Source organism: Puma concolor, chromosome A1, assembly GCF_028749965.1.
Source record: "Puma concolor isolate L17-30 chromosome A1, mPumCon1.1.hap2, whole genome shotgun sequence".
In the NCBI taxonomy this organism is placed as follows: Eukaryota; Metazoa; Chordata; class Mammalia; order Carnivora; family Felidae; genus Puma; species Puma concolor.
Genome location: NC_141667.1, coordinates 132093431 through 132107052, shown reverse-complemented (window position 1 = coordinate 132107052; position 13622 = coordinate 132093431). Strand labels below are relative to the sequence as shown.

At 39.2% G+C, this 13622-nt stretch overlaps 1 protein-coding gene and 1 long non-coding RNA gene across 4 annotated transcripts in view; both read right to left on the bottom strand.

Annotated features, from left to right (window-relative positions):
• FNIP1 (folliculin interacting protein 1) overlaps positions 1-10565 on the bottom strand; it is a 150876-nt gene extending 140311 nt beyond the window's left edge. For 2 of the 3 annotated variants that reach the window (XM_025923609.2, XM_025923610.2), the window contains exon 1: positions 10369-10565. In XM_025923609.2, coding sequence (XP_025779394.1) covers positions 10369-10460 — 92 coding nt within the window. In that variant the 5' untranslated portion in view covers positions 10461-10565. The remainder of the gene's footprint in view (positions 1-10368) is intronic. The other variant, XM_086704742.1, reaches the window with a different exon arrangement.
• LOC147584482 (uncharacterized) lies at positions 3037-8827 on the bottom strand. Its single transcript, XR_015250363.1, has 2 exons — positions 7189-8827; positions 3037-6948 (listed from the first exon to the last, which is right to left on the bottom strand). It is a non-coding gene; the product is annotated as an uncharacterized LOC147584482 (long non-coding RNA).
• Positions 10566-13622: the final 3057 nt, after the last annotated feature.

The window sequence follows — 13622 nt, the reverse complement described above, 5'->3', positions numbered from 1 at the left end:
GTGGACTTGACAAGAATGTGTATTCTGCAACTTTTGGATGGCATGTTCTCTCTATATATCTATTAAGTCCATCTGGTCTAACATATCATTTAAAACCAATGTTTCCTTATCAGTATCATCTAGATTATCTATCCATTGACATAAGTGGGGCATTAATGTTGCCTACTATTATTCTGTGGTCAATTTCTCTCATCAAGTCTTTCAATACTTGCTTTATATATTTTAGTGCTTCTATGCCAAGCACATATACGTTTATAAATGCTGTATCTTCTTGCTAAATTAACCACTTTATCATTATGCATTGCTCCTGTCTTTTATTACATTCTTTGTTTTCAAGTCCATTTTGATAGAAGGACAACTACATCAGCTTTGTTTTCATCTCCATTTGCATGGAATATCTTTTTCCATCCCTCTATTTTCAGTCTCTGTGTGTCCTTATTCTGGAGTGAGTATCTTATAGGCAGCATACAGATAAGTCTTTTTTAAAATCCTCTGAGCCACTCTATGTCTTCGGGTTGGTAAATTAGTCCATTTACACTTAAAGTAATTATTGATAGGTGTGTATTTATTGCCATTTTATTAACTGTTTTTATGGCTGTTTTTGTAATTCCTCTCTGTTCTTCTCTTTTTTTCTTCACTCTTGGTAACTTTCTTGATAATTTCTTATTGTTATGTTTACATTCCTTTCTCATTTTCTTTTATACGTTTACTACAAGGTTTTGCTTTGTGGTTACCATGAAGTTCTCATATAACATCCTCTACACAACAGTCTATTTTGAGTTGATATTAACTTACATTTGAATATATTCCAAAAATGTACATTTTTATTCTTCCACAATGTTTTATGTTTTTGATATTGCAGCTTACACATTTTTATTTTATGTATCCCTGAGTAAGTTATTGTAGTCTTAGTTTCATCTCTTGATATTCATACTAGTTTTATGTGATTAAGCCACTACCTTTACTATATATTTATATTTTCCAATGAGATTTTAGCTTTACTATGTTTATCATTAATTTTTATCATAATTAATTAGCCATTTATTTTCCCCTTAAAGAAATCCCTTCAGCATTTCTTATAAAGCTGGCTGCTGGTAATGAACTCTATCAGCTTTTGCTTATTGGAAAAAATCCTATTCTAAAATATAACCTTGGGGCGTCTGGGTGACTCAGTCAGTTAAGCATCCAACTTCAACTCAGGTCATGATCTCGCGATTCGTGAGTTCAAGCCCCACATCGGGCTCTGTGCTGACAGCTCAGAGCCTGGAGCCTTGTTCAGATTCTGTATCTCCCTCTCTCTCTGCTCCTCCCCTGCTCGCATTCTCTCTCTCCCTCAAAATAAATAAACATTTAAAAAAATTTTTTTGAAAGATAACCTTGCTAGGTAGTGAATTCTTAATTGCATGTTTTCTCCTTTCAGTACTTTGAATAGGTCACACCATGCTCTTCTAGCCTAGAAAGTTTGTGCTGAAAAATCTGCCTCTAGTACTATGGGGTTTCCCTCCTATAGAAAGCGTTGTTTTTCTCTTGCTGCTTTTAAGTCTCTCTTTAACTTTTGACATTTTAATTATAATGTGTTTCGGTGTGATCTCTTTATCTTATTTAGAATTATCTGGGATTCCTGGGCCTGGGTGTCTGTTTCCTAACCCAGAATGAGGAAGTTTTCAGCCATTATTTCTTCAAGCAATTGTTCTGCTCCTTTCTCTCTCTTCTTCTAGGATCCCTATAACGTGGATGTTATTCTGCTTGATGTTGTTGCAAAGTTCCCTTAAGGCATCTTCACTTTTTAAAATTCTTTTCTGCTGTCTAGGTAACTTTTCGTTGCTTTGTCTTCTAGCACACTGATCCATTCTTCTGCTTCATCCAGTTTGATGATAAACTCCTCTAATATATTTTCCAGTTCAGTTTCTGTATTCTTCAACTCTGTGACTTCTTTTTGCTCCTTTCTTTGTATATTTTGTATATTTTTTGAAGTTTTCACTGTGTTCATTCATTTCCCTTTTGAGTTTAGTGATCATATTTATAACCATTACTTTGAACTCTTTATCAAGTAGATTACTTACCTCCACCTCAGTAAAGTCTTTTTCTGAGATTTTGTGTTGTTCTTTTGTCTAGAACATATTTTTCTGTCTATTCATTTTACCCAATTCTAATTCTTCACATTAGGTGAAATAGCTACCTCTCACAGTCTTAAAGAAATGGCCTTTTGTAAGAAATGACATGTGGGGCCCAGAAGCTCAATCCCCCTTCCACCCGGCAACCAGAGCTAGGCACTTAACGGGCACCCCCCATGTGGGCTGAATACAACATCTGGATATGACAAAGCTGCAGCTACAATGTGGGGAGTGGGGTGTACTTACCCAGACAGCTGTGGCACAGAGGGGCAGGGTACTTGCCCAGCCAGCTATAGTGCAGCTGCAGCTCAGGGGGTGTGAGATACTTGCAGGCTGACTGTGATATGGCACATGGGGGGTGGAGCACACCCACCTGCACTAACAGGTTAGGACGTTGCCAAAGTGGTGCTCACAAATGCTGGCATTTACAAGAGAGACTGAGATAACAAAAATAGCACCCACCAGCAATTCTGTGGCCAGAGAGAGTACCAACAGATTCCTGCCCTTCTGGCAGTCCCTTTAAGAATAAAAACTAAGACTTTCTCCTTCACATATGGTCCAGGTGCTTTTCAATCTGCTCATTTTTTGCTAGCTCCTAGGGTGAGTGAGTCTGCCTGCAAGACCTTTAAGAGGAGGTTCTCCATTTCCTACAGTTCTATGGTTCTCCTGGACATAGTCTCCACTGGTCTTACACTTTGGGGACTTGTTTCTATGGTGCAGAATCCAAGGGCTGGGGTACCTCATGTGGAGCACAAAACACTTGCTCCTCAGGGGAAAGATTTTTTAAGATCCCTCCTGATTGCAGGTCAGTGTACCTGGGCCGGGATTTCTGGCAAGAGTGTTATCTCTGCCTCTCCTACTTATCTCAATGTGGCCCTTTTGTTCTTTGCTGTGGAAGAACTGTTTGTCTGGTTTTCAGAACTTTTTCAGAGGAAGTTATTTCAAATGTAGCTATAGATTTGCTGTGTCCAGTGAGAGAAGGTGAGTTCAGGATCTTCCTACACCTCTATCTTAAAATGTCCCTTTGAGGTCCAAGTTTTACAATCTGAATACTGAAGCTGTATTTCAATCACCTATTTTCCTTCAGTAAACATGGTTCTGAAAAATAAATCTAATACTACTACTTAGAGACAGAAAAGCAAAACAAGTTAACAATAAAATATGTTTGCAATTCTCTGCAAAGTTAGACTCTTAGGACCAAATATTACTGCCAAAGAGCATTAACATGTAATTACTTACAATTCTCAGCTTCTCGCTTTAATAAGAAAAGTATGATCCCACAGGATTCTCTGTAAAGAATATTAAAACTTTCTACTATTTCTAATATAGAATTAAAAGGTACGATTTATGGAAAAGTGGTATTTTTTAAATAACAAAAGCCCTTGTAAATGCAGCAAATATTTAGAAAGCACAGTGAAAAAAACCAAAATTTCTCAAATGCAATTCTTACAAACATTGACATTAAAAAGCCAGCTTAAGAACTTCAGAAGCTTAAAATGTGACACAAAATCAGAATACTGAAAGTGAAAAAATAACAAAGCATTAAAGAAGGTTTCGCCTACAAAAATAAAAAGCATTAGCAGTGAAGCCATTTTTCACCTCATTTACTCCACATCTCTCTTTCTCCCCTAAACATGCTCATCTCAAAAAAAAAAAAAAAAAAAAAAAAAATTAAGGTCACTAATTATCTCCAACATGACAAATCCAATAGATACTTTTCTCTTTGTCATCTCACAAAACTTGTCAGCAACCAGCATACAAAAGAGTTCATCATACCATCCTTTTTCAAACACTTCCCCCTTGGAGCTTTCCTAACACCACACACCCCTGGCTTTCCCATGGTTTCTCGTGCCATTTTCTTCTGTAGAAAAGACTTTCTTCTCCTACATCTGTACTTTTAAAATTTCCTCAGAGCAAAGCCCTGTTCTTTCCAATACCCAATCTACACCTTTTCCTAGATGATCTCATCCCTCCCCTTAGTTTTAATATTGACCATAAATCCAAATTCCTATCTCCAGTCACAACTCTATTGTGAATCAACCTCTGCCATGAATTCTCGATTTACTTCATTGAACTGTCAACTGGACATCTCGAAGTGGATATCTCAGTGGCAAGTAAAACTAGACCAAATGTCCAAAATAGAACTTTTGACTCTCCCTCTGCCTTTGAAATTATTTCATACATACATTCTACAAATATTTACTAAGCATATGTTCAGGCACTGTGCTGTATATTGGCACAACAATGTGAACTTGGGGGAGATGGATGGTAAGTTGTAAAAAGAGCTGTGATGAATATAAATCATGCCTTATGATACAGAATAAGGCGGGAAAGCTGCTGCTGATACACTAGTCAAAACATGCCTCTACAATCTTGTATCTTCTCCCTCAAAAAATGGCACCAATCTAAAGGCTCCAGGCAGAAAGCTAGGTATCTGTTTCCCACAAACAATCCAACAGGCGGCTCTACAGGGTTCTAACTCTAAATCTACCTTGAAGTTGAAGAGAACCCAAGCAAGCAAAAAAGAGAGATATGGACACATAATGACAATTTTAACAGATATCACAGTAGGAAATGCATTAAGCTATGGGAGAAAACTGCAGCGAAACCCAACTCAGTCTGGGAGAAATCAGAAAAAGCTTCCCGGAGGAAGGACAATTAGGATAAGTCCAGATGATCACTAAAAAAATGCCAATCAAAAAAGATATACACGACTATGTCAAGAACAGAGAATAGGACAGCATAGCATATCAGAGAATCTAAAACATGTCCAAGGTGATAAAATCATAGAAGAGGGAGAGGGGATTAAGAAAAGGCCAAAGGAAAGCAGAAGTTATCAAAGATTAAAAAGATCATGGCACAAGGGCACAGAAATCAACTTGAAAAGTCTTCTGTGGGCCAAATACGGGACAATTTGGACTATAAGGAAATAAAATACATCAAAATCCAGAAGCTTGTGATGACAAAAAATGAAAATTAAAGTGAAAACTTTCACCAAACAATTCATTTAAATTATTCTGACAAATGATAAAGGCAAACAATCAAATATATGTTACCTTTCCTATAGCAAAGAGTAGCCAAATAGGTGGTAAGAGAAATCTCTTCCAGGAAATAAATGTGGGAAGAATTAAAGAATCAGGATATCACCATTTCACAATTCCTAACAAGATAGTGGATTCAGACAATAATCAACAAAAGATGCTAAAACCATTAAGGAAAGGAGAATCTTATAATAGAAAAACAAGGCTGATACAATGTGAAATTACTCATCAATCTAAGCATCACTAAAAGGGGGACAACTTGACACTATGTAATTCTAATGGAAAGGAAGTATACGAGAAACATCTATGGTATATTTTTATTAAAAAAAAAAAAAACTGGACCTGAATCTAATAAAGTATCTAACTACCAGTTCTCAGGAAATAGATAATAAGCTAAAGCAGTGGTCCTCAATCTTGAGCATGAGAATAACCTGGAAGGAACTGGTTAAAACACACATTGCTGGGAAGCACTAAATTAAAGAAACCCATAAGAAAGCAAACATAAAGAATGTGGGAAATTTTAAAGGAAAAATAACCCAGTTTCAGCAACAAATCCTATTTTAAAAGGGTGAGAAGGATGTTATAGAATCAAAATTACTTAAGCAACGTAACTGCAAATATAATATACAGACCCTTTTAAGATTCTAATCCAAACAAAGCCACTGTAAAAAGACATACTGAAACAACTAAGAAAATATTAATATAGCCTAAGAATAGATAATATTAAGAAATATCTACAATAATAGAATAATGGCTATGTTTTTAAAAATGACCTTAAGTTAATTTAAAAACAAGGTCAAGGCTAGAAACTTTGCAAAAGCCACACAATATACGGCCACTTTAAGGAGTCTGGGCCCAAACAGAATGGTTTTACACATAAACATGGAATCATCATAGCACAACAACTTCTGGTTTCTGAATGTCATGTGCTAATAAGCACTGCATTAAGTACTTAACCATGACTTATCTCTTTGAATCCTTAAAATAACTCTGTAATGCAGCTATTAAATTCTATAACACTTTGCATGCTGATCATAATCAGAATTAGCATTTGTAAAGGATGAAGCGTTGAGAATAGTCTGGAGAAAGGCAAGAGGAACAGAAAAAAGAACAATTAAAAGATTGTTACAACAGGGTAAGAATTTCTGATACAGACAGGAAGAGCAAAAGTTCACGTATTAAGAATAAAACAAAAATACAGAATTTTTTAACTAAACATTAATTATGTCCTACAGACATTTAGCTCTGAAACAAACTTCTTCTCCAAATTAGACTTCTTCCCAGAAATTTTATTTTTAAATTAAAGCAATCATTTCATATGCACTATAGTTATTGGACTTACACTTAATTCTTCCATTGCAAAGTGGTGTGATGGAGAAAACAAAACTATTCATTTTCCTAAAAGAAACTTCTTCCCCAAATTCTCCAAACTATGAAACAAGTTATTGTTTTAATTCTACAAATTACTGAAATAATATCCCTGTGATATTTTTCACAATCATCTCCAGCTCAAGAAGCTTAGATAAGCACACAATATTTTAAGGCTCCTAAAGCTTCATATCACAAGTTTCTCCTATCCTAGAGCCCTACTGTGACTTATTACCACTGTGCCTTGTATATTGTTAACTCTAGAAACTGACTCTTAGACGCTGAACTATGGTTAGTTGCCAATGGCTAACAGTGTCCAAGTCAGATTTAACAACTTAAGCTGACTAAAACAAAACAAAACCAAAAAAGGATTCTAGAAAGGAAAGCATGATATACTGGAATGAAATTTTAATCTACTCTAAAACCTGAGTTAGGGGCGCCTGGGTGGCGCAGTCGGTTAAGCGTCCGACTTCAGCCAGGTCACGATCTCGCGGTCCGGGAGTTCGAGCCCCGCGTCGGGCTCTGGGCTGATGGCTCAGAGCCTGGAGCCTGTTTCTGATTCTGTGTCTCCCTCTCTCTCTGCCCCTCCCCCGTTCATGCTCTGTCTCTCTCTGTCCCAAAAATAAAAATAAACGTTGAAAAAAAAAAAATTTTTTTTAAAAAACCTGAGTGACATCATTTGTTATTAGGGAAATGCAAATCAAAACCACAGTAAGATTCCACTACATCCACTAAAATGGCTATAATCAGAAAGACTCAAAAATGGTCAACACGGTAAATACTGTTGGTGTTTTTTACAATACAAAAAAAAAAAAAAAAAAAACTTTGAAAGACCAGCAATATCAGCTTTTGGAGAGGATAGAGTAACTGTAAACTTCACACACTGCCGGTGGGAAAACAAAATGGTACAATTGCTTCAGAAAAGTTTAGCAATTTTTAAAAAAAATTTCTTTCCTTTTTGAAGGTCACTTATTTATTTCGAGAGAGAGAGAGTGCATAGGCACGAGTGGGGGAGTGGCAGAGAGAGAAAGGACAGAGAATCTCCCAAGCAGGCTCCATGCTGTTGGGACAGAGATGGATGCAGGGCTGGATCTCATGACCCTGAGACCATGACCTGAGCCAAGATCGAGAGTTGGATGACCAACTAACCAAGCGACCCAGGCACCCCAAGTTTTTAAAAAGTTAAGCGGATACCTAGCATGTGACCCAGCAATCCCACTCCTAGGTAACCATCCAAGAGATATGAAAACATATGTCTGCATAAAGATTTGTACACAAATGTTCATAGCAGCATTGTTCATCACAGCCCAAATCTGGAAACAACCCAAATGTTTGCCAGTTGGTAGTGAATGGATAAACATATTTTGGTACATCCATACAATGGAATACTACTCAGCAACAAAATAGAAAGAACTACTGATAAGTGCAACTTAGATGAATCTCAAAATCATCACTCTGATTTAAAACAAGCCAGACAGAAAAGGCTATATAAACAATATGATCACATTTATAGGAAATTTTAGAAAAGTCAAACCTCTTGTCATTAGAGCAGATAAGGGACTGCCTTGAGTGACAATAGTTTAAGAATGGACTGCAAAGAGGCTTAAGGGAACTTTCTGGGGATGGAAGTATTCTAAAACTTCACTGGGGTAGTGAGTACAAAACTGTGTACATATAACAAAATTCACAGAACTATGCTCTTAGAATGGCTCAATATCATTGCATGTAAATTATAGCCCAGTGAAGTTGTTTAAAAAAAAATACCTGGGCTAACTAGATCTACAAGTTACTAGCTGTGTGAATGTTAACCAGTTTTCATTTTCTCACATTTACACTTGTACACATTTTATTTTTAAAAGCAATCATTTCTAAATTGTACTGCACTTATTGGGCTTACACATAATTCTTACTTCCACTGTAAAAAGGATCACATAGTTATCTATATTGCTACTTGTTCTATCTCACAAGGTTGTTGTGAAATACCACATGAGATAACTAATGAGAAAGTGCTTTGGCAACTCTAAAGTACTATTACACAACTATATAGTAGGCTTTACATTTTTTAAAAATAGACACGAAAATTTTTTTTTCACGAGTGAGTGACTTGAGACCCTTGGAAACCTGAGTATCCCAAAGTCAATCTTTGCCCAGAAATGGAAAGCCTAATCAAGTGTCACATTTATAATATTCTCAACCTGCTTTCTACTGACTCCTGATTTACTGGATGTCTCAATGGAGTACTAACTAGACTACACTTTCATCTTTCAAAAGAAAATCAGGAAAGAAACGTTTTTTAAAAGTTATTAGATGGGGCGCCTGGGTGGCGCAGTCGGTTGGCGTCCGACTTCAGCCAGGTCACGATCTCGCGGTCCGGGAGTTCGAGCCCCGCGTCGGGCTCTGGGCTGATGGCTCAGAGCCTGGAGCCTGTTTCCGATTCTGTGTCTCCCTCTCTCTCTGCCCCTCCCCCGTTCATGCTCTGTCTCTCTCTGTCCCAAAAATAAATAAACGTTGAAAAAAAAAAAAAGTTATTAGATGAGCATGGCAAGGCATTTATTTCCAAGTGCAAAAGACCCAAACCTAGAAAAACATCTTTTACTAAATAAACACCTTTCCAAAATGTCCATATTGAGATTTTTCTTTCTCTAAAAGTCGGTGAATTTCTTTCCATTTAATACTACAATTCCACATGTATTACTCAATGTTTAATAACGTGACCTGCATTACAAAGAGAGTGAATAATTTTAAGAATATCAAAACCTTGTACCAGTGTGGTACAGTCATTTCAAACTTTTGCCTGTTGCAAAATTTAACAGACTCTCATTTTTTCCTACTACTACTGAACAACTGGGCTCTCTGCTGTCCTACCAGGTTTGAGTGATACGTGACATTTAGCCCAGTTATATTTACAAGTTTCCACACCGCAGCAAGTATGAAGGCTATGTGAAAGACATAACCTCTTCTTCAAATGCGGTTTGGAGACTAAATTTTACCTTGAATTCACGTTTCTATTACATTAAATCTTACAATTCTACGAAGTTTTTTCTGCCAGCAACAGGTAGTGCAACCAAAAATGAACAAAGCCTGTAATACCACAAAAGATTTTGCTATCGTTTTCAATTTTTAGACTTATTTTTGGTAAATTCTAACGGGATGATTCGATGGTCAATTCTAAGACCGTATTTCATCTGAATCAGTCCAGTCAGTAGTAACCATAACCTCTTAGGTTTCATCTTTGTCCTTCGATAACACTAAGATCGCTCGTTCCGGCAACTGCACACCTCCAGTATTCGTTTCCAAGAAACCTGAAAGAATGGCACCTTGCCTACTTGCTCCTCTAGTCTTCTACCCTCAGAAGGTTGCCCAAAACGTGCAGCTCTCTCCACAACAGCGAGTAAGGGGAATGGAACACCCAGAGGGCGACTTGGTCGCTAGGAGGAGGGGAGAACTTCTCAGCCCAGAGGACGGAGGCTGAGATCCAACCCAGCCCGCTCCCAACTCTACTCGCTTCCAGGAAGGAGTGTGGACCCTACGCTCAGGCCGCGGTGGTCGGTGGGGAAGGCACAGCCGCGCGTGGAAGTCGGGCAGGACATAAACAAACAGACCGGGAGGAGGGGGAAGGGGCCAGCGGAGGGATAGGGGTGGTGGGGAGGCAGGACCTCGCTCTAGCCCTCTAGCACAAGTCCCCAGCTGCCCAGCCCCACCTCACTGAGGCCCAGGTCCAAGTACCCGCGCAGCAATGCCGCGCGGACACGAACACCGAAGGCCCCTGCACATCTGGAGCCCCAAGCCCACAAGGCCATCGGCTCCGCGCCCCCCCCCCCCCCCGCCGCCCCGCAGCGCCCTACCTGAACGCGCAATCTGGGTCTCGAGCGTCCCGACCGGGCGCGCCCAGCCCGCTCCTCTTGCTGAAGAGCTTCTGGAACAGCGTAGGGGCCATGCTGACCACGGCCAGATCAGGGTTGTTCCTTAGGGCGATTGCTAGGCCCCCGCTCCTAGAGCCGCCCCGCCACCCCCATGAGCGCCTCAGTCATATGACAGAAATTAGTCACTTCAAACGGCCACGGCGCGCGGGGCGGGGCGCGAGGCAAGACCGGCGTCCATTGGCTGGCGGTGAGCCGCATCACGTGGCGGCGCGCAGAGCAGGGGGCAAGGCGGGGGCGTGGGGCGGAGCTGGCCCCCATAGGCTAACGAGTGGATTCCCTCACGTGGCAGCTCACGGGGCGGGGTGTGCGCGGAAAGGAGGGGAGGGGAGGGAATAGAGGTGGTTGGGGAAGTGAAGGGGGAACGCGCTCGGGTCACGGTCCTTCTCCGTGACGTTGACTGCTGCTATCTGAGGCTACGATGCCCGGGACTTTGCGATGCAGAAGGCTTCGGCTCCCTGCACCCACGACAAAGCGGGATGCTTAGAGCTCCACGGGCAATCGACCCTTCCCTGCCCTTCCCTCTTCAGCCTCCAAGGTTTTGTACCTCCATCCGGCGCCTGTCCGGGTTCGGTCGCCCCCTCAGCGGGGAAGGTGTTCGACCTAGGTTAGACTTTCAGTGCGGAGCCACGGGCCTGCCCGCGCCAGGCCGCGAGGTGTGTGGGCTCAAAGCTTGACAGCGCGTGGCTGGTGGAGAATCCTGCCCAAGACACCCTCCACAGCCATGACCTCCAGCAGAGAAGGCCTCGGCCAGGGGCTCTGGGCAGCCACCTTCAGGGTTTACCACAGGATCCTTGAACCCTCGAACCCAGATACCGGGAATTAGCCTTTTGTGAGAGCTAATGATGGGAAGCTCAGGATTTAGGGATTTAAGCTTTATCTTAACGTCTATTATGTAAGGGAGAGAGGAATCCTACAGTGGAATTGTACACAAATGGATTTGATGGGAGGAAAACCACTTTCCAAAGAAAAACACATGGCTTGAAAATGACCTTACAGTCTTATTAAACCCAGGACGCCAAAATTTATCAGGGTTCCGATCAAACTGGTCTAAATAAATTTTCAGTACCCCCATTAATTCCCCCACTCCCCCTCCATAATAGAAATTTTTGTAGCGTGGGACGAAATTCTCTGACAAATATGGATGTCAGTAAATGACCGGTATGTGGTTGGAAGGCTAGATTTTAAAAACCCTTTTGAAAATTTCATTTAATTAGGCAGAAAAATAAAACAGTCTTTTCCTTGAGTGGCTACCAACTCCCACTAATTTACAGCTAGAGTTTAAACTCTAAAATAAGTGGTCTTCTGTAGAAAAAAGAAAACAAACAGGCAGACTGACAATTTCAGCGGTTACCATGAGTTTCACTGTTGCAAGATTTTTTTTTAAAGCACTATTTATAGATGATTAAGAAACTAATTTATTAATTCCACAAATGCTTAAGTGTCCTTGGTCTGGGTACTGGGGATCCAAAGTAAACAAAGAAGGCATATCTAACTTTCTATATGAGGAGACAATAAGTAAGGTAATTTTAGACTAGCTTCTGAATGAGAACCAAGTAATGAAACGAGGGAAGTGGGGAAGGTCTTTCTGAGAAGGTGACATACAACATTCTGGGGTTAAGATTCATTTACCAAGCCCCATAGTTTACTGGGCAATACAGGCTCAAAACAGCAGGACAGTACATGTATAAAGATAATCCTTGAGATTCTGGCACCAAAACAGAAAGATTTCTAATAAGGCAAAATGAACTATGTAAAGAGTTGACCTTTGAACAAGTGAGCAGGGGGCATGGGGCCCCAACCACTACAACCTCAAAAATCCAAGTATAACTTTTGACTCTCCAAAAACTTAACTAATAGCCTAATGTTGACCAGAAGCCCTATCAATAACATAAACAGTTGATTAACACATATTTTTGTATTTTATATATATTATATACTGTATTCTTATGATAAAGTAAGTTAAAGAAAATATTAAAATCATAAGGGAAATACATTTATAGTACTAAACTGTAAAAATCTACAGATAAGATTCACACTTGTGTTGCTCAGAATTAACTGTATTTTTCTCCAAAAAAAAAGAGAGAAAAGAAATGTGAATATGGAATACAATTTTTGTAAACAAAAAATGAAATCAATGCAATATTTAGAAGTGAGAATATGCACATCCTATAAGTCAATTAATCATTCATTTGGGGGTATATTATTTTGCTTTTATATTAGTAAGTTACACTAAATTAGTTAGAGTGGAAACAGACCCAAACCTGTGTATATAGAACCAATGACACAAAGGACTCATGGCTGGTCCATGACTGGCAAAGAGAAGAGTATTTCCTTGATCTCTCAGAAGTAAGTTTCTAAATACAATAACCTTGTGTGCTTTCATCTTGGGAAAAAGTTACTTCATGGATAATTATAGATATTAATAAGGGAAAGAACATGACTGCTTGCATAAGAGATACTTTGTTTTAGTATTCTCTAATCATGTAATAACTTCATTTCTGTAGTCTCATTTAGATTTATGCTTAAAAGGTACAGAAAAAACTAAATTGCTATCATTCATCACATTTCCTTTATGTTGCAGTGTAATATTCAAATTACATAATAAGAAAGCAATGAAATGACACAAGTTTGTTATGACACATAACTATACTTAATTATGCAGATTAAATTGAAAATAACTTCAAATTCAGTAACAGTGTATATTATCTTTTTTTTCTCTTTCACTTAACACTGCCTCTTCCCACAAAGAGGCTGAGGTGTCTTAAAGTAGGCTCTTTTACTTTAGATAATCAGCAAGGAGGAAATGTGAGAAATGAAGTAATTGTTTTCTATTCATTAATATGATATGAATGTGTAACTGTTAGATTTAAGGCCTACACTTTCACTCAGGGATAGGTGATTCAGCCACCCCAAAACCCCAATAGCCTATGGGTCTGTGTCCACCTGCTTCCAGTAACATAAAAGACAGGGCACTCTCTTCTGGTTACAGATATAGGAAAAGGTGGCAATAAAACTGGAATCTATCTCCTTTAATCACAATACTAATAAGCATGCCTCAATTATGCTAAATTCTCATGAAACAAGTTCAGTTCTCACCAATAATGTCATAGAACAAGACATTCAGAATCAAGATGATCAAGTAAAACTGCCTGAGTAATACATAGAAGGACTCAGGG